The sequence below is a fragment of the Dysidea avara genome, chromosome 1 (genome assembly GCF_963678975.1).
Source record: "Dysidea avara chromosome 1, odDysAvar1.4, whole genome shotgun sequence".
Lineage (NCBI taxonomy): Eukaryota > Metazoa > Porifera > Demospongiae > Dictyoceratida > Dysideidae > Dysidea > Dysidea avara.
The window spans coordinates 61,381,921-61,403,261 of NC_089272.1; the positions used below are offsets into that span (position 1 = coordinate 61,381,921).

General features: G+C 37.7%; 1 protein-coding gene across 4 annotated transcripts in view; it reads left to right on the forward strand.

Moving 5' to 3' along the window:
- Positions 1-21,341, forward strand: part of LOC136239772 (uncharacterized) — a 132,562-nt gene extending 111,221 nt beyond the window's left edge. For 2 of the 4 annotated variants that reach the window (XM_066030519.1, XM_066030528.1), the window contains exons 8-9: positions 13,230-13,400; positions 20,650-21,341. In XM_066030519.1, the coding sequence (XP_065886591.1) occupies positions 13,230-13,400; positions 20,650-20,970 (492 nt within the window). In that variant the 3' untranslated portion in view covers positions 20,971-21,341. The remainder of the gene's footprint in view (positions 1-13,229; positions 13,401-20,649) is intronic. The other 2 variants (XM_066030541.1, XM_066030535.1) reach the window with 2 other exon arrangements.

Sequence of the window (21,341 nt, forward strand, 5' to 3'; positions counted from 1 at the left end):
GAAAGTAAATAATTACTGCCAGTAGTATTATTAGTGCATTTCATATTTAAAAACATGTAGTATAACTTATTGAACTGTTTCTTTGTTGGCTATTCACACTTTGCAGAAGTAAGATTGAGATACTCTAATAGAGCAGTCACTTACTCTAATACAGCAGTCAGGAAAGGCTGATATACTCTAATAAAACAGTCAGTTCTAGAGCATAATCTTGATTTTGAAAGCATAATTTTGAGCATAATAGGCTTCATTTTTGAGTAATGCTCAAAAGCATAATTGGTAAAATTTTGGGCATAATAGTCCAGGGCCTAGTAGGAGAAGCGCCTCTGCAGTCAATCTGGTCACCATAAAAGATATGGACTATTTTCACGTCCCAACTATCAATTTACTGACTTGAAAGTGGAGTGGCCATTATGCTTTCATTATGCTTTACGCCAGTAACCACAGAAAATGTGGAAGATTCCCATTTACAAACGTAGGGATCCATCATTCTGCCACAAATCTACACCTTGGGCTATCAGCAAAAAGAGATGAGACATAAAGGAAGACAAACTTTAGTCCATGATGTATGCATTGTACATACTCAGGTATGCCAAAAGGCATCTGTTGGGATAACAGTGTTGAACAGTGAAAATCAAGCCTATATACAACCTTAGCCGATAAATTTATGGTGATTTTTTTTTTATTGTTCAATGATTTTGTTTGTTTTGTAATTGTTGTTGTTGTTGTTTTTTTTGTTTGAATTTTTTTATGGAGTTGTAAAGGGGGATGGATGATGTAGCACATTACTTTTTATTTATTATAATTGTAAAGGAGGGAGATGTTAGGGATATACTGTCATGAGTGTATATACGTACGCATGAACACCAATCACTGTGTGTATCAATTATTAGAATCATTAAACGTGTGCATCCGTAACATCATCCATCACCAATATCTCAGGTAGGCTGCAATGAGGCAAAACTGGTCCTTATTTTGTCAATTGTAACACTGGAAGTTGCTGAAGAAATGATATGAGCTTACATTCATTTAGAGTGAGCGTCTATTAAAATGACGAACATCTTCCCAAACAGAGGACCTGCATAATCTACATGAACTCTGCTTCATGGTTGTTGTGGCCACTCCCAAGGGTGTAACATAGACTGTGGTGACTGGCAACTGACAAGTTCAACAACTTTTCACTTTAGCCTCCAAATCTGCATCCATCTTTGGCCACCAAACAAATTGACGGGTGAGGCATTTCATTCTAGAAATTCCAATGTGAGCTGCATATGGCTTTTCAGTTACTTGTTTTCTGTGTTTGTGGAGGGACCACTACCCTGCTTTCCCACAATGGATGCCATCTTCCAGACTAAGTTCGTTTCTCTTCTTCCAGTATGGTTGTAAAGTTAGACTGCAAGGTAGATAGCCATCCATGTAAAATAAACTATTTCACCTTGGCTAGAATGGGGTTGTGGTTCATCATAGTTGTAATCTGTGTTGCAGACATTGGCATAGTGGCAAGTTGTTCGATCAGTGCTATAGTCTCTGGTAGTGAGGGAACATTCACTGGGAATTCAGGCAAGGGTACAGTGTACAGTAGGACCTCGTTTATCCAGACCTCAAACATCTGTATTGTTACCCGAACGGGTCTAAAGTACTGCACGAGACTAATAATTGAAGTGAAGTGGTTGCAGTCATTACTGTAGCTTGCCAGCTGGAGGGCAGCCATTCAAAGACATTGGCATGTAATTAGATGGTTTAACGATGGTTTGGTGGTAATCATTGGTTAATTTTGATAGTTTGGTGGTGACCACAGATCAAACCCTAGGAGTAACCTAGTACTTGTGTTAAAATGCTAAGTGCTCTTATTACAGTGTTGACCATTAGTAGCATTGAGTACCATAATTTAACAGGTATATAGTGAATAAGTGACTGCATTTATGCATGTACTAATGGATGATTCAAAGTTATGGATTTTCCAAAGCTATGAACAGGGTTTGGCCCCAGCAGGTTTGGTTAAACGAGGTCCCACTGTAGTCTACTACGTACATCAGCATTAAATCACCTTTCCAGTACTTGATACTCCACTGATAAGCACTGAGAGTTAACGCCTGTCTCTGCAAATTAGCAGATGCCATCGCTGGATCTGACTTTTCCTCGCTAAAAATGTGTATCAATGGCTTGTGATCACTATAGATAAGAAAATGCCTCCCATACAAAAATTGATGAAATTTACTCTCCCCAAACATTATTGCTAGTGCCTCTTGGTACAATTGGGAATTCTTACACTCTGCAGCTGATTGAGAACATGACGCATAAGCTACTGGTCATTTTGACTTGTCAGCATTGATGTGGGACAAAACAGCCCCAATTCCATATGGAGAGGTGTCACAGACAAGGATCAGCTGTGTGTCATCAAGATTCTGCACTAAGCTGGACTTAACTATTTGATTATTCTATTGTATCAGCTAATTATAATTGTAATGATGTAATAATATAACTAAACTCACCTGATGTACCCTATAAAAGTTGTGTCTATGTACAATTCTTTGGTCCTGTCAATAATAATTACAGTTGTTACAGTGAACTTTCAACTTGGTTTGCTTGTCGTCGTGACAAAGTGGCACTGCTATAGTATGTTCACTTTGAGCTGAACCCTGAAAAACAGCTAAAATTTAAAAGTGGCATTTTTCTCAACAGAGTTAACATTTCTGCCAACCAGATGATTATTGGTAACAGTAAAGATGTCAACAACAGACATGTACGGTTTGGCTCCATTACAAGTTCGGGAAAGGGCTCTAATGGACACTGTACTTATATGGCTTCTCCATAGGAAATGTATTGTGAAAATTTTGATTGGCCGTAAATATTATGTCAAACATTTGAACAACAAGATTTTGAAATATTTTTAGCGAATCAAGCAGTACTACAAATGAGCCAAATTTCAAGATAGTGTGTAATTGCATCCATGAGTTATTAAATATTTTTGAGGATTCAGCTCAACGTGAACATACTATAGCAAGGTACATTCATGATGTCAGGACCCATTCAAAGGCTTAGAGGACCAGTGAAGTCCCAGGTACAACGAGCTATTGAAGAAGCAAACAAACTGGACGTGATGGAGAAGACCTGGACAAGGACGAACTGGACGCAGAAACTTTAATGAATAGGTTGACACTTAACATATCGATGCTGGAGAGATGCAACAAGGACTGGACCAGGACAGAAAAGCAAAGTGAAAGGTACCGATGAAAAGGAATATACGTGTCCTGCTGAAGGAGATGAAGGATTTATCAAAGCTATCATCACTGGAAATGAAGTAGTTTCCGGATTGAAGGCTAGAATAACATTTATTTCTCAAAAACACAACAAGGTCAACCTCAAGGAAGCCAGTTTGCCATTAACACAATTGACCCCTCGACCTTTGGATACATCCTCATTAGCTGATACAGCAGTGCGTCTTCTGAAACTTCACCTGCCATACTTTGATGGAAATATTTTGAAATGGCCTGGATTTTGGGATGTTTTCGAATCATCCGTGGACAAACAAGATATTGTCAAAGTGTTGACTTTTGTGGAGCAGCCTTTACAGCTATTTTGGGAATTGCACTCACTAATGATAATGATGATGTGGCTGTTACTCTATTGAAGCAGAAGTTTGGAAGACCAGATTCTGTGACTGGGCCTGCAAAAATAGGGCATGCGGACAAAAACTACACCCCACCACAAAACATCTCATATCTCAGTACTGGGATAGATTATTTTCATTCTTTGACTTTTATTTTAAAGTTAATTAGATTTTGATTAAGTGCTGAAAATTTCATGGTCAAGCAGAATGGAATATAAAGTTATGACACATTAAACTTTCAAAAAGTAGGAAATTTTTATGTGCCCACTTGCCCTATTTTCGCAGGCCCGGTCACTATTATTGAGATGCTTTATTCTAAGCTTCAGCATTTATCATCAGCGTCACAGAGATTTAATGATATTAAGAGAGTGTATGAAAATATTTAGAGGATTCTTTGACAATTGGAATCACAGGGAAAGAATGTTAATGGCCAGAAGATATTGATTCATCAGATTCTCAGTAAATTTCCTCTTGGTGTTATTTTGAAGTTAGAGGATACTAAAATATTTGGCCAAGTGTGGACAATGGAGCTGTTGCGAAGGTTACTAATTCAGTATGTGGAAACATAGGAGAATGCTCAGAGACACTTTGCTAATGTTAAAGGACATGTAACTGGAGTAAGAGATGGTGAAAGTTGTCAAGGTTATCAGAGGTGTAATCAATACAAAATCATCCTCAACTTCTGTGGAAACCTTTACAACTAATGTTCATAGGAGAGGTAAATTTGTGTATAATCCTTGTGTATTCTGTCAAGGCAAGCATTTTAAGGACGAGTGTGATCAATGTAGAGAGTTGTCTGGTCGTAAGCAACAATTGTTCAGTCAAGGATGGTGTTTTGTTTGTTTGAAGACTGGCCATGAGTTTTAGAGATTGTTCATTTGTTCAGAAGAGTGGATGTTATTACTGTGGGAAAAGGAGACATCACAATCAGGCTATTTGCCGACAAAAGTTTGGAAATTTGGCTCAACCCCAACCAAAGAGTGAAAGTGTAGTTGTAACACCTACTCGATTAGATGATGATGAAGCAGATAAATCATTAGTAGAAGTCTTAAACTCCACAAGTGTTCAAACCCAGACATTGGTCAGTTCTGGTGAACGGGTTTTGCTTCAGACTACTATAGTCCCAGTGCAGTCAAGTGATAAAAGGAAGGTCATTTTAGTCAAGGTACTTCTCGATAGTGCCAGTCATCGCTTCTTTATGTAAAATTTAGCAAAACAATTACAGTTAACTCCACAGTACAAGGAGTGATTATCAATTTCAACCTTTGTGCTAGGAAGCCACAAGATTTGAGTACATGTATTGGTGACTTCACTGACGCATCATACACCACTCATAATTTTGTAGTGTTCTTAGTAGGTGTCAAAATTGGGTGGTGAGGCAGATAATGTTTTAAAGTTTGTTTCTCATCTTCAACTACTCTTTCTACTACTCCTTGTTTTCTCTGACTTTGCATAACTTCATTGTACCTCATTAAAAGATCTTTATCCTTTTCAAAACGTTTTGCTAAAGATTTCATCCTACTCACAGCAACATCAAAATTCCGGAAGATCAGGATACTCACACTTCCAAGGCCAAGTAACATACAGGCTTGTAGTATATTCCATTCTCATGATAAACTGACTTGTTAAACTGTTCCAGGGCTCTATAGCGACTCTACAATACCAACTGTTTCCAAGTTCCAGAGATCCTCAACATTAGGATTTCCAGTGACTGTGTTATCAGCAGATGACAACAAATTCATTACAGGTACAACACAGTTAACTTGTGTCATAATAAGACATGATGATATAGGTATCCCCTTCTGACAGTTCGTGGAATCTAGGAAACTTCCAGTTAAAATATAAACAATCTTAGATGATATAAGGAACAGTCCTGCTAACAAAGGGAAAATGTTGTATACATTTTCACACCAATGTCATTGAACAAATAACAGGACCAATTCAAAGAGGACCTCTACAACCTGCAGACATGGATTTTCTGAGGTCCATTTCATCTGATAGATTAGCTGATTCTATTCCTATTGCAGGAAACTTAGAACCATATGCTGTGGATCTGTTAATAGGTTCGAGTTATTTTTTGTCAGTTGTTGGTACGGAGAACACTCGAGTCCCTTAGTCGGCAATACTTCTTTCCAGCTATACATTATTCTTGGCCGGTCCTCCTGTTGATGGTCAATAACTTCAGACATGGCTTGTACTCCAATATGTTCGAGACATCACGTGCCCACAACATTTACCAAATAAACAAACCATCCATCAGGTAAATACACATCAAAAATTCACAGTTTGTACTAACCTGACACATGTATAACACGACCACTGGAGTTTAACAGCTGCTGCCTTGTAATAAACCATTGAACAGTCCTTCGCCATTTTACTCGCGCCATTTCAACCATGTATCATGTGCGCAATTGATCACGTGATGCAATTTATATGGTTCAGCATTAATGTGATGTGACCCTCAAGAGTAGTACAGAGGAGCACCAGTGGGAAAGTAGCTACCGGAGAGCTCCAGTAAAGTAAGATTTGGTGTGATTTTTAATTTTAAAAATTCTGCCTCTGAAAGGGGGGTTCGTCCGAACCATCCAAACCACCCCTGCCTACATCATTGGTAAGTGGGTTGAGTCAGGACATTTGGGTCACATTTTGTCCTGGCCAAGTGGATTTCATCCACTGACAGAAGGTACAGGATCAGATCATGTGAATAAATTACAGTGGAGCTTGTCTATTGCCACCTTCACTCAATAAGCAGGTAGCAGTGTATAAATTCTCACTTTGGAATTGGCTTTTCGAGAGAGGTTGTCTTTCTATACTGGTGGCCATTAAGACAGGTTTCCTTGATTGCACGATCGAGTGTACATACTAGAGATGCAACAATATCCTCCACTTAGTGTCGTTTGATTGCCATCCAAGAAAGGAGCTAAAAGCCTCAATGAGTATTTGTATCGTGGACCAGTACTTCTACCTGATCTCTGTGGAATTTATTTCGACTACAACTTCATCACATAGCAGTCCTTGCAGATATTGAGAATGCTTTTTTGCAAGTGGGCATTCAGAAACAAGACAGAGGTGTGACAATGTTCTTATGGTTTAAAGATGTTGATAATATGAGAGTGTCAGAATGTGATGTGTACGGATTTTGCTGTGGGATCATCTGTAGCTCATTTTTGTTAACTGGAAGAGTTAAGTTTCATTTGAAATTTGAAACAGTTTAGAACTCCAGTTGCTCAGTCTACTGGTGATAATATATATGTTAACAATGTGATGCTGGAAGCTACATCAGTTGAACAAGCCTACAAAATTTATGTGGAGTCTAAAGAAATTTTTCAAAAGGCATGTATGAATTTAAGAGAGTGGATATCTATTTCTACTGAGTTTTTGAATTTGTTACCAACTGCTGAGAGATCAGAAAGATGTGTTGTGAAGGCCTTTGGGATAGTGTGGAATTGTACAGACGACCTTTTACAAATTTAAGGCATCACTCTTTTTGATGCAGATATAACACCTACTAAAAGGGAAGCGTTGAAAGTTATTGGTAAAACTTTTGATCCTTCGTGTTTGGTTACTCTTGTTTTGTTCTATGGCAAGGTATTTATCCAAGAATTGTGGAAAGAGGGACTAACATGGGATGGGCCATTACCTGAGATGTTACACAAAAGATGGAACAGTGTCTTGAAGAAGTTGAAGCTAATCTCACAACTGAAGGTACCCCATTTTATTGGTCACGAGTGATACTTGTAACTATGAACTTGTTGTCTTTTGTGATTCCTCTAAAAGGGCACTTGCCACAGTGATTTATCTTCACGGTAAATATCAGGATAATGTTACAGTTAACCTAGTGTTTTCAAAACTGAGATTGGTATCGATTGATACAGGAAACAGCAAAAGGTCTAAGAAGGAAATTACTCTTCCATGTTTGGAGTTATTGGCAGTGATATTGGAGTTTGTGCTGCTAATTTTGTCACTAAGGAATTGAAGATCCCCTCTTTAAAATGAACAATCTGGACAGACTCTACCTGTGTTTTGTACTGACTTCAAACTGGCAAACCACTATCATTGTTCATGGATAACTGTGTGAAGGAAATTCAAAGGCAAGGTGATTTATTTTATTATGTGCCACCAGGTAAAAATCCAGCTGATCTTCCAACTAGGGAATTAACAGTACCTGAGATTGAACAGTCGAAACTTTGGTGAAGTGGTCCAGAGTAGCTAATGTCTTCACATGATTCTTGGCCTAAGTGGCAACCTCCACAGCCAGTAATACATGATGTGGAAGCAAAAACTAAGACTGGAAGAGTATTATATGAGTGTTCTAATGTTGTGACTCATGGTAAACAGGATGAGAAATTATCTGTATGTGGACTCGATGAAAGGAAATATTCTTCTTTACGAAAACTTCTCACAGTGACGTGTTACTGTTTAAAGTTTGTGAAGAAGCAACAATGGGATGTACTATCAGAATCAAGGAGAGAGATTATTGGAAAGAAACATGTTTTGTTGGCTGAGATATTTAATTCATTGTCTGATGGACAGTTCATATGTGCAAATGATATCAAGTTGGCTATGTTATTGTGGATCTATTGTATTCAACGGAATAGGTTTCGTGATGTGTTGTCAGCTATACTGAAGAGAATAAGCATCATTGTTCGAAACGGTAACTTGGACTGAAGATTGATGACTTGGGTATACGAAGATGATACGGAAGATTCTTGAACACAGAGAATGCAAAACATCCTAAGTTGCTTCCTAGAAGAGAACACTTTACTGGCTTATTGATCATTGAAGTACATTGTAGACTAATCCATGCTGGTGTTTCCCATACACTGGCCCAAATAAGAGAAGAGTAATGGATTCCACAGGGAAGGGTGGAGTCAGAACAGTAAAGTTTCAATGTTTATTGTGTTGAAGACTAGAAGGGCCATCATTTTGACTCCCATCTATGCCACCTTGGCCTAGGGAGCGAGTTTCTAGATCTGATCCATTCCGATTTGTAGATTTAGATTATTTGGGACATATTAATGTGAAGTATGAATCTGAATTGAAGAAGACTTGGATTTGTCTTTTACATGTCTCTTGATAAGAGCGATACACTTGGAATGGACATTAGATTTGTCAGCCACCAGTTCCTCAATTGCTTAAGAAGATTCACCTCTCGTAGAGGCAAACCAGATGTTATCATTTCAGATAATGCTCCTCAATTTAAGCTTGCACATTCAATTGTGGACAGAGAATGAGGAAAGTTTTTAAGGATAAAGAGGTGATCAGCTATGTTTCAGTAGAAGGTATTAAAATGAAATACACAATTGCCTTTGCACCTTAGCAGGGTGGTTTCTATGAGAGATTGGTTGGCCTAGTGAAAGATGTTATGTTTCAGGAAATCAATAGGCAGAAAGCACTTTTCTTTGGAGCAATTGGCAACTCTTTGACAGAGATAGAAGCGGTTCTCAACTCTAGGCCTCTTACATATTTCTACGAAGATCTATACTCTGGCTTTACATTGACCCCTGGACATTTCTTAGCAACCAATAGAAAGTTTGGACTCTTTAATTCTGGTGATACTGACTATCATTGTGATGAGGATTTTCAACCTAGCAAAGACTCTGCTACAATGTTAACAGAGATTTGGAAAAAAAGGACAAAAACAAGTTGATTTATTTTGGAAGGTGTGGAAAGAGGAATATCTAGTAAGTCTTAGAGAAAAACTTCCTATTGAGCACAAACACCCTAGATCACAGTGTCTTATGGAGCCTAAGGAAGGAAGTATTGTTATTGTGAAAGACAGAAATTTACCTAGGGGTAGTTAGAAACTTGGAAGGATTTTACTTTTAATACCAAGTAGTGATTCTATAGAGTTAGATCTGCTGAAATACTACTGCCTGGACAGTCAATAATTTCTCAAGTGATTAATCATCTATTTCCTTTGGAAATACCAGTATTTAATAAGCTTGTGTTGCAATGTTGTACTAAAAAAGACTCATCAGGAACTCTTACAAAAGAACAAATTGACTTTGAAAATGATATTACTAAAGATAGAAGCTGTGAAGACAAAAGACCAAGGAAGGCATCGATAGAAGCTCGCAAAGCTATTTATGATTCATTTAAGAATGATTGTTGCACTGTACTATTTTGTACCCCCCGGGAGTGTCATCAAGATTCTGCACTAAACTGGACTTAACTATTTGATTATTCTATTGTATCAGCTAATTATAATTGTAATGATACAATAATATAACTAAGCTCACGTGATGTACCCCATAAACGTTGCGTCTATGTACAATTCTTTGGTCCTGACAATAATAATCACAGTTGTTACAGTAAACTTTCGACTCGGTCGGCTTGTCGTCATGACACTGTGTGATGTCATCAAAATGTTCTAAGATTTTAGGAGCTGTCAATGGTTCTTTAACTTTTTGGAAAGCAGCTTGCTGCAGTGAGGTCCACTTCCATGACTGAGAATATCATAATGCCATTGTTGTGGCCCAACAACCAATTTTGACTGATCAAGATAGTACCAGTGGGTGTCAACTACTTGATATACAGGATCAAAGTCTGTCAAAACAGTAAACAATCAATGTTCAATACATGTTCTTTGTAAGTGTTGTGATATTTACGTACGTAGGGTGTCTGGTTTGTAGAAGTAGCAAAGCATCAACTATGTGTGGGGGCAGAGAAAAAAGGGTCTGGTGATCTCCAAAATAATTTTTTTAGCCGGATCTAAAACTTTTGGGGATCATTGATTAGTGGTGATGAATTGCAAAGGCCTCTTAATGAAACGACAATAGAAGAACGGAGCACGTTTGCTTGGAAAGTGGGCATGTGTACCGTTTCCCATTGTCGTGTCGTTAACAGGCCATTGCTATTCATCACCACTAATCAATGATCTGTAGATCCGGCCGCACAAACATTCTATATTGGAGATCCACCAGACCCTTTTTCTCTACCCCCACACAAAAAGAAAAAAGTGGTCTAGGCATGAGACTATACTCCGCATGCAGGTACTTTACCTAGTACTGGTCATTGCTGACCCACAGTGCAGTTGCTGCTCTGCTTGTCCTGTGCTCCAGAGCAAGAAACATTTTGTCTGTCACCAAAAAGCTGCACAGATCATGTTGCCACCGGAAACTGACCAATAAAATCAAACCACCAATACTTTGAGTTGATGATAGACTACTTGAACAATGTTGAGAGTGAATATCGTGACATACGAAGAACCCTACAAACTGCTGCAACGAAAAATCACGTGGTTTTAAGACATTTGTATCGTTTTCTACCAGAAGAAAGTGACAAACTTGGTTGCCATGCTGGTGTTATTCAAGTTATACTTAGCCTAACACATGACAATAGTTAGGTAGTTGATTGGAGGATATCGATTTTTCGCGTTGCGGACCCTATCATGGGTATTGCCATGATTTGAATTTTGATCACGTGAGTGCTTATTTCATGCATTGGATTTCTCTATGCATTTACTGGGTGCAATAGCCATATTGTCAGGTGTTTATAAGCTTCGTATCCTTGCTGTTGGAGACTGTTTCACTGATTTATCAACTATTTTGGTATTTGTTTGCAAAAATCGTGTCGTTTTGACCAAATTTCAGTATAAGATGGCCCAGCCAGATGACTAACAAGCTTCAATTATAACCATACTCCGCATGTAGGTACTTTACCTAGTACTGTTCATTGCTGACCCACGGTGCAGTTGCTACTCTGCTAGAGAGAGAACCATCATAAGTAATAAGATGATACATACAATACATTATTAGTCCTCGGTCTTGTGCGACCACAGTCAGATCAAACAAAATGAGATCTTGTGGGCACGGCAAGGGGTGTGTACATGTAAGAAAACAAAAAAACAAAAACAAAAAGACTAACAACAACAGCAACAACAATTATTACAAGACAAAATTAGCTTAAGTGCTCGGTTGACCAGTCACTACAATTCCTGGCCAAGAAAATCTTTTGCGAACATGACATACATTGATGAGCAGCATTGTCGAGGATCTTGTCGGATGAAAGATTTGGTGGTTACAAAAAGTTGTGCTTGAGACCAAGGACAACTGTTGTGCTTGAGACCAAGGACAACTTTCCTGTGCTCCAGAGGAAGAAACATTTTGCTTGTCGCCAAAAAAGCGCACAGATCGTGCTGCCACCAGAAACTGACCAATAAGGCCACTCCAAAAAAAATTCATTGTTTCCCATTTCCTGCCCTCATGCAGATTCTCTTCCCGCATGGTCATTCATTATTGCTGTCAATATTCATTATTTATCCTGTGACTGCATAGGCAGCATAGCAGTAACTAGTTTAGCTTTCAGAAAGCCCATTTAGCTAGCTTTTCACTATTAAGGTTCTTAGTTTAAACATTTCTACTCTATTCTTACCTGTAAGATAGTTATGAATTTCGAAAATTATTGGAAATATCTATAATGGATAATGAGCCGCCCGCCCGCATGTATTTTTAAGATCAATGAAATGAGAAACAAGGAATTCTGTTGGAGTGGCCTAAATCAAACCACCTATACTTTGAATTGATCATAGACTACTTGAACAATGTTGAGAGTGAATATCGTGGCATATGAAGAACCCTACGAAACACTGCAATGAAAAATCACATGATGTTAGGACATTTGTATCATTTTCTATCAGACGAAAGTGACAAACTTGGCTGCCATGCTGGTGTTATTCAACTTGCACTTAGCCTAACACATGACAATAGTTAAGTAGTTGATGGGAGGATATCTATTTTTTGCATTGTGGAGCCTAACTAAGCCAATTTGTGAAGTTGCATATCTCTGGAACGCTTGAAGAGATTTTGCTCAAATTTGGTATGTGGAGTACTGAGATTGGCGGGCGTGTCCTCAACAAAATTCGTCTTGCTTCAGAAAGGCAGCACAGAGCTACAGAGGTGTGAAAATCACGTTTTCTTTCTTCCTCATGGTGTTGCGTGCCAGCTTCTTGGCCGCACGACACACTACCGTGTGTCTTGATGGTACTGTAGCTGCGCACTGCTTTGTTTGTCATCCAGCCTTGCAACTGTGGTCAGGCAGGCAGGCAGGCAGGCAGGCAGGCAGGCAGGCAGGCAGGCAGGCAGGCAGGCAGGCAGGCAGGCAGGCAGGCAGGCAGGCAGGCAGGCAGGCAGGCAAAAATTCGAGTTTCAGTGATTTTTGTAAAACTCTACATATGACTGTCTGTGTTTTCTTGCTTTTAATGTTGTATAATGATTTTAGACAAACTAATATTATTAAATAAAGGTGATGTTTGTCATGTAAAATGTTTTTAGGATGATTTTAAAGGCAGAATTTTAGGCAATGCGTGTCATGTCATTTTTGGAGGATCCTACTACCGTACTGTTTGATATATTTAAAGACAATTCAAATGCTTGATGGATCAAACATTTTTGAAAATTTTCTAGCTTTGCGTGGTAATGTTAATACAATGGTTAGTTGATGACAATGAGTAGGTGAAAGATGAAATGTTTATTTTGCTGCTGGGGCATATATAAAGTTGTGAGAAATTGACAACTTAATTTATATAATATGCAATTGATATTTCAATGCTGTTTAATAGAATTGTACTTAATATTATATGTGTGTGCTGTTGACAGTGTTTTATATACTACCCTTTTAGAATATGGATGTTGTTAATGGCTACTTTGAAGCTATCTTCAATGAAAAACCTGGAAAAGAAACTGGATGGTTGCAAACGTTTAAAAGGTATAAGTTTATTCAGATCAAGCTCTTAGAAAGTGAACAAAGTGAAACAAGTGAAAAGAAAATATTTTTGACTGAATCAAGTCAGGTCAGTTACTCAATTAATATAAATAATTGCATTATGTTGTACATTTTACAGTAGCTGTATATACTGTGTTTGATAACAATAACATTTTGCTGCTACTATTATAATCATTCTACAAGTAGAAGTTTGCCCATTTTTACATAAGGGTTAAGGAATGTGGTGGTTAATAATTACAATGGTCTCCTTTAAAATGTATTGAAGCCTAAGGGAGTGATCTTCATGGGAGCCTAAACAGGACCATTTATTCTTATCGTGAGAACGAAATTATAATCTTCAGGTTGTTAGCATCACGATGGAATTATAATTTGTTAAGATTTGTTGTGTTGTGAACCAGAAAGAAACGACTTTAGCATGGCAAAATACTCTAGTGACTTTGTTTTCAGCATCTAGAAAGTAGGATTGAATTGGATTGGATTCCCGCTCTCATAAGTTTCAACACATTTTAAGGCCTCCCAAAGGACACCGGATGTTGCGCAACCCATAATAAATTAATATTCATTACCATATGTGACCCAATTTTGGAAAACCATCCTTTTGGGAACATGCAAAATTTGCAGGAAAACTCAATTTAAAATTACAGCAATATTTTTTAAATTAATTTTTTTACACATTTGGATAAAGCAACTATTAAGCCTTCTTCCTGTGAAATTTCCAACCCACAGCTTCTTTCTGCTAGGAGATATGGATGATTTTATCAGACCATGTAGTGATTTCACCATGCATGGGACAACAATTAACTTACAAATGGGGCGATTTGTTCAGGTGTTAGAATGGTTGAAACTAAGTCTTAGGCAATGATACATGGCATTTAATAAAAGAAAAGGGCCAGGAACACTTTATTTAACTATCAGAAGTCTCTTTAGAATATTTTTAGAGAGTATAAGGCACCTATTCAGTGATTATTAGTTTCTCATCCAGCCTTTCTAATTATTATGATGCGGGCGGGAGGGTATTACCATTATGCCATTATTGTATAATATTAACACACTGATGTACAGACCTTGTCCAAATTGTCTTTCTTTCTTACTACAAACATTTCCTTCACCAGCTGATTCTACTTTTCGTGATCGCCAACCGTTTTTCGACAGTCAACTGAAAGCCTGCTTTGATGAAGTCGATAGAGCACGATTGCAACTGGCACTGCAGCAATTTGCTAAGGAAAACAACAGTTCTCCTGGTGATATATAGCGAATTGTAGCATTCATCAACAAAAATTATAACAGTTTGGTATCACGTGTTCTTCTGAGCATGCGCAGAGTAAATAATGGCTTACCGTGCAGTAGCTTAAGAAGGATGCGGGCGGTGGATGAGAAACTAATAATCACCAAATAGGGGTCTAAATGTAAACAAAGTGATTTGTCACAATTTGTCATGCCTTAATCACTCACAGAATTCAATGCATTAAGATGAAAAGTTACTTTGTAATGTATTAGACAGTAAATTGACCATATCTCTGGAACCCTTCAAGATATCAAGCTGAAATTTTGACACAAGATAGATAAACACCCAGTTCCTCATTTTAGCCACAAAAGAGAAAATTGACCTATGTTGCCAAAAGGGATGGTTTTCCAAAATTGGGTCACATATTGTGAATACTTTAGCTTGTGTGAAAATGGACTATTAGGATATTTGCAACCTAGTATGGACTATTACAATAAAATGTGAAGAATCTTACCTGATGTGTAAGTTTAATCTCTATTTTAGTCAGTAAACTAAAGGCATGGCTAAAGTAGGAATTTGTACATCAGGTGATGATCTCCTTACAGTCCAGTTGTAAGTGCAAGTGACCTTTTATACATGCCTCTAAAATTATATTTAGGGACCCGCCGATTATGCCTACCTATTATGCTTTTGAACAGTGCTCAAAATTTTACCTATTGGGTTCAACTAAAAATTTGTTCCTCAGTTCTATGTTTTGCTAATAAATATGCACTTTATGGGTAAATGATAAGTGGCAGAAGTAGAGACTATGAATCTTCGCTTGTCAACAAGCATTTCAGAGAAAAGATCGATATACTCTAATAGAACAGTCAGCTGCTTTAGATTAACTGACTGTTCTATTAGAGTATATCGATTTTTTTCTGTGGTATGCATTTTGACAAGCAAGGATTTGTGATAGGGCACAAGTATCCTGCCTATATTATGCTAGCATTATGCTCAATGCTTTCAGGCACCTGTTATACCCAAAATTATTCCAGCATAATTGGTGGGTCCCTAATTATATTTAAAAATTAAAAGCAAGGAAACAGAAGATGTCATCTACCCCTGCTGCTATACTAGTGGACATTTATTTTCTACTTCAGTAATATACAGCCATAGGAATTAGGTGTCCATTTGTATAGTGGACTGTCTACTGCCTTGCTTTATATTTCTGCTGTTAACTTTTTTGTAACACAATTTATGAGTGGTGAGCCAACACATACCACATCAAAGGGAAAATGGCATTACCAGACTTATTTTCAGCTTTGTTACACCACATTACAAACAAAGAATAGTACAAGAAGTGCCTCTGCTACCTAGAGATGTGCATAATGTTTGAAATTGTCTTTGTAGTTAAAAAAAAGAACTCACATCCAGTTTTGGAGCCCATTTGATCATAGATTAATTACTCTATGCTATGGTAACGTTTCAGCCTCATATGCCAATAACTTTTGGAGTTAAAGTAGCAACATCAGAAAGATTGATTTGTACAGCTAGTACAGGGAAATAATAAATGACAGAATTTACTAAAGGATTAATGCAACAATCAAGACTCGTGGTAGTGAGTCACGACCAGTAAAGCAGAAACGCACTGCAGACAATAAATGTGACTGTCTCTGGGAAAACCGGTCTTATCACCCATTTAAAAGTATCGAGAAACGTCGGTTTTAAATATTCTGTGTGTTGTAGCTGGCCAATGGTGGTAGCTACGCATACCAAATTTTCACACGTTTCACAACAATTTCTTACCTTCCTGATCATCCACTGAAGAAGTAGTCAACAGCTAAGTTTCCCGCCATTTTAGATAGTTTTTAAACCGAGGTTGTCTGTATCAGGCGAGCTCCAGAAGGGTGGGAGGCGGGGGCCCTGGAAGGCGGGCAAGATGGTGTTCAAAAATTGAAAAGAGACGTGCTGGGATGAATTAGGCCAAGTTATAGGCCATTCAGGGCTCAGAACTGGCTAAAATGAAAGGAAATTTACAGCACAGGTCATTGTCCAACACCACAGAGCTGTACAGCCACACACAGCCATCTCCTGGTTGGCCAGGGCTCCATCAAGACCCCAGACCACTCGTACGGCTCGCCACTGTGCTCTAGAAAAGCAGCCAGCAAAAGCAGACCACTTTACTCTGGTCGACTGTGGCAGTGAAACTTGATAGTGCATTCATTAAACTTTGTGTTTGTGTGAAAAAATCAAACTTCCTGTCTTGGGCGATAAGAACGGTTTTCGTAGATCCAGTCACAAATGATATGATCACTATACGTGAGGATTTTACAGGAATGGACGTTGTCAAATTCTGCCTTCCTGTAACTCACCCGTCACTTATGCTATCCCTCTGAAACTCTAGAGTTGAACTCATCATGTCACTAGTAACTACCACACAAGCAGTGAAGCAAATCCATGCCAACTGTTTCGAGATTGAGATTGCCGACATCAAAGAGGGTTTCATTTTTTTCGCATGCAGTTAGATGCAACTGCAGGTGTATGCCTTGTCTTCCTTTGTGCATTCCAAACATCGATTGTCCTGCTATCGCTTCAGTACGCCTCAAGATTCACACCATCGATTTTACCATACATAATTACCCTACAGTCTTAATTTCAGCACCAAACGAAGTTTCAGTCATCCTCAGTCGACCTAGAGGCCAAATACAAAACCCATATTGTTGTTTTCCGCAATACTCACTTGGCATGTAGGGCAATGTGTCTTTAAACTGTTCTAAAGTTTCGTTGAGATTGAAACATATGTTTTCGAGAATGGCTAGTTTGAAATTTGAATTTAGTTGCCCCCATGTAATTTGCTTTCTGTAAGAATTTAACTCGAATTTAAAGAATGACGCAGAGCACAACTGCGGTCCCTGGTTATTGATGAACTGGGGTGTGTATTTAAAGAATGACGCAGAGCACAAATGCAGTCACTGGTTATTGATGAACCGGGTGTGCATAGCTAATCAGTGCATGTAGCTAGCCATAAAGAAGCATGCTGCATGCCATCATCCGATTTGAATTTAGCCTCCCCCACATAATTTTCTCTCTAAGGGCACGGCTTAAAGAATGACACAGAGCACAACTGAGGTTACCAGTTGACACAAGCTGTGAGTAATTAGCACACTGCTCGCCAGCTTACTCAAGTTAGAATACACGCATGTCAAAAGAGTTATTGGGCTGGAGAAGCAAAAGTATTCTATATTGCAATCAACTCTTTCTACTAATATGCCTAATAACAGAGAGTCTGTCTCCTATTGCTAAAATAGTTGTAATAAATAATTATGTTTTGAATTACATATTGTTAGTACCATTATAACTCTTTACAATGTTGTACTTGTCATTTTATACATTGCTGATATTTTATGTTTGGTATTGTGAAATTATACAACTTTGTGTGGGCGAGATCAAAGGGAAAGTGTACTTTAAATTTCATAAAGTACACTTTAGGGCAAACAGTTTTTTGTTTCCCACAAATAGTGCTTTATTGCACCGTAAACAGTGCTTTATTGCATCACAAAGAGTGCTTTATTGCACCACAAAGAGTGATTTATTCGTACAATAAAGCACTCTTTGCGGTGCAATAAAGCACTCTTTGTGGGAAATAAAGCACAGCTGCCCACATGCTTTAGTGCAGGCTAATAGCCCGTGGCGCTCACGCCAGTATGACTAATCACCCAAGCCGGTGAAGGCTGATAGTCGTCACCTCACTGAGTGGTCAATCACCCCAGCCAATATAAGTTCTACCACTGGGTTACTTTTATAGACATACCTAAATGCTTCGATAATGGGTGGGAGAAGGTAGCATTGGTGTTACATTTGTTAATGTTAACGGACAAGTCCTGGAGATATCATGGAAATACTTCACCATGTGTCACAATAGAATCAATTGTGGGTTGTGACCAAAGCCTGCCAAAATATGTAATGAACGTTTACTATGCCAAACTATGGTGAACTACGTGTGAGGTACTTTGTTAAACTAGTTTGTGTGCATTCAGTCTGCTAATAATTTGTGCAACTCGTGTTAATTATGAGTCCTAGTGTATGGTGAAGCTACACAACTAGAAATCATTTAAAGCATTGCCTTGTTAGTGCTATATGAAAATAAAGCACTCGGCTTCGCCTCATCCTTTATTAGCATCTTGGCCACATGCCTCGTGCCTTATTTTTCATATAGCACTCGCAGCAATGCTTTAACATATACGTAAATGTACAAAAATTAATGACGTTTAGATATCTTCTTTGATTTTCCTGAGCTTCTTCAAGCACCTTTGATGTCAATGAACCCTACAGTAGTGTTGCACAATATACCGAGTATTTAGTTACACCATGGTATGATACAATCTAATTTCTTAACACCACAATATCGTGAATTTTAAAAACAGTCTTTAAAGCTTAACTATTTGTATGAAAGTGTACTAAATATGAAAGGATATGGACTGGTGTACAATAACATACTACAATAAACTTGCTAACACAAATTCTGTCTTGAGTAAAAATGTTTAGAAACTTAGAAACTGTACTTTTGTGTCTGGATCTAGTAATAGAGGTCTAAAATACCATATAACTATGGCATACCAGTGATATAGTTATACCACGTAACAATATAGTAGCATCTATGAAATAATTATAACAAAGCCGCTCAGCACTACCTACTAGGCTATTAAACTTCTAATTTTACATGTAGAAAAAAATTAAGAATTTTAAGGATCAAAATATAACAAAATAGGGAAATAAAGAGAAAAAATAAGAGCAAAATGGCAAAAAGTAGTGAAGGTTGCTACTTATGTACTTGCAAATATACGTACTATTGGACATTTAATCCCTATGCTTCAGTCTATAAACCATGACTGAATGAGGAATTAAAATAATGTCCATTAGTATAATGTAACCAGGCCTGTGAAAATAGGGCAAATAGGTACATAAAAGTGCCCTAATGTTTTACGTTTTATGACTCAAAACTTTTTATTCCACTAGTATAACTCCATACAAGTTTTGGCACTTATTAAACATTTAGTTGGCTTTATAGTGTGAGTTACAGAATGGAAATATCCTATTCTAATGCTGAGATTATGACCTGTTATGTGATGGTGTGTCTATTTTTGCAGGCCTGGTCACATATCTGCAGGTATAGGCAGCCTCTCAGTGTTTCACAACTTTTTGTTTGCTATTTCTTGTTTCACTATTTCATTAATCTTTGATCCCTTGTTTTTCCTTCTACTTATTTGTTTACTTTTTATAACATAAAATTGAGCTTGTGCATACTGCATCAAAAGAAAGAATGGTGCCAGGTATGTCATTAAATTATTTTTGCTTCTGAATGTACACCCTAACAATCAATTACTGAAAAGCGAAGTGGCCATTACATTTCTTCTTCAACTACTGTATGATCCGCTCGTTACACATTAATACAAATTAAGAACTGCATGAGAAATATCTCTGCAATCACTACAGAAAGTATGGGCGATATGCATACTAGCTAGCACCACAGCCACAGGGAAGCCGTATATACAGTACCATGAATCAACACCTTGCAATGTCAGCAAAAAGAACTGAGACACAAAGGAGGACAAAGGTAAGTCTGTGATGCATGCATTGTACGTGTAGTTATTGAAAAGGCACGCCTCGGGATGAAGTGATGTCAAACAGTGAAAAAATGAAGCCCATACCCTTTTGAGTTGTCAAGTTATGCTTGGCTGAAGGCATCACTTAGTTAGCTAGTTAGCCAGATAGTTAATAGAACATTAATAATAGTTAAATAGGAAATTTATGAAATTCCATTAAAATGTGTAGGAATATTTGGGGTTGCTCTGAAGGCATTTTTGGGCTTGGTTATGTAGAACCAGTACTGCCAAGCTTTTGAAAGAAAGCTGAGGCTGTTTTATGGGTGATTTTGAAGGGAACGAAAGCCCCAAAACTCCAAGATTTCTAATATACAATACTGCCATACTATATGATAGTCATGGTCAATCATGTTTAAGTTAAAGTGTGCTCATTTTGTGTACTTTCTAGGTCACATAATTATATAAATGGTATGCCAGTAATAGTCATGTTTGTTATTTACTTATAGCATTTTCTTAATTCTCTTGGAAGATACACTAATGCAGTCATGATGACTGTAAAATCAACTTCCACATACCATGCAAGTGGAAATGCAACCTCCAAGGCAATTTGGAAACTTCTTTGCTTACCAAATCCCATTTTGCTACAGTCGTCTGATTTTCAGAGTTGTGAAAAAACACTAACGTGTTATGAGGAGGATAAACACCAATACATTTCTGGGATGATTCGACAGCCCATTCACAATCAAGTATGTGCGTTTGCACGTCCAGTTGTCATTAACACTGCTGAAGGTAGTGTAATCAGCAAGGCTGTAGTTATTGTGAAGTAAAATGAAAACAAGATGAAACATTGAACCTTTGTGTGTTATCTATATAGATTCCATTAAGGATGCTTAGAATTAGTTACATTGCTGCATTTAATCTGCTGTATTGTAGTTACACCCTGCATAAGTGAAATACTTTCATGCTATTACAGTGTGATTTTATAACACTTATTTTTTTTGTTCATAAAACATACAATTGGCTATTATATGTACAGTAGGACCTCCATTATCTGAACACCTGTGTGCCATCTGAATCACAAAAGTATTCAGATAAGTGAATTTGTTCGGATAAATGAAGCCCAATGATTTATATACAGAGCTCTGTTAAACTCCTCTTTAATAGAACATACTCATGTTGACAAAATACCCTAATAGAA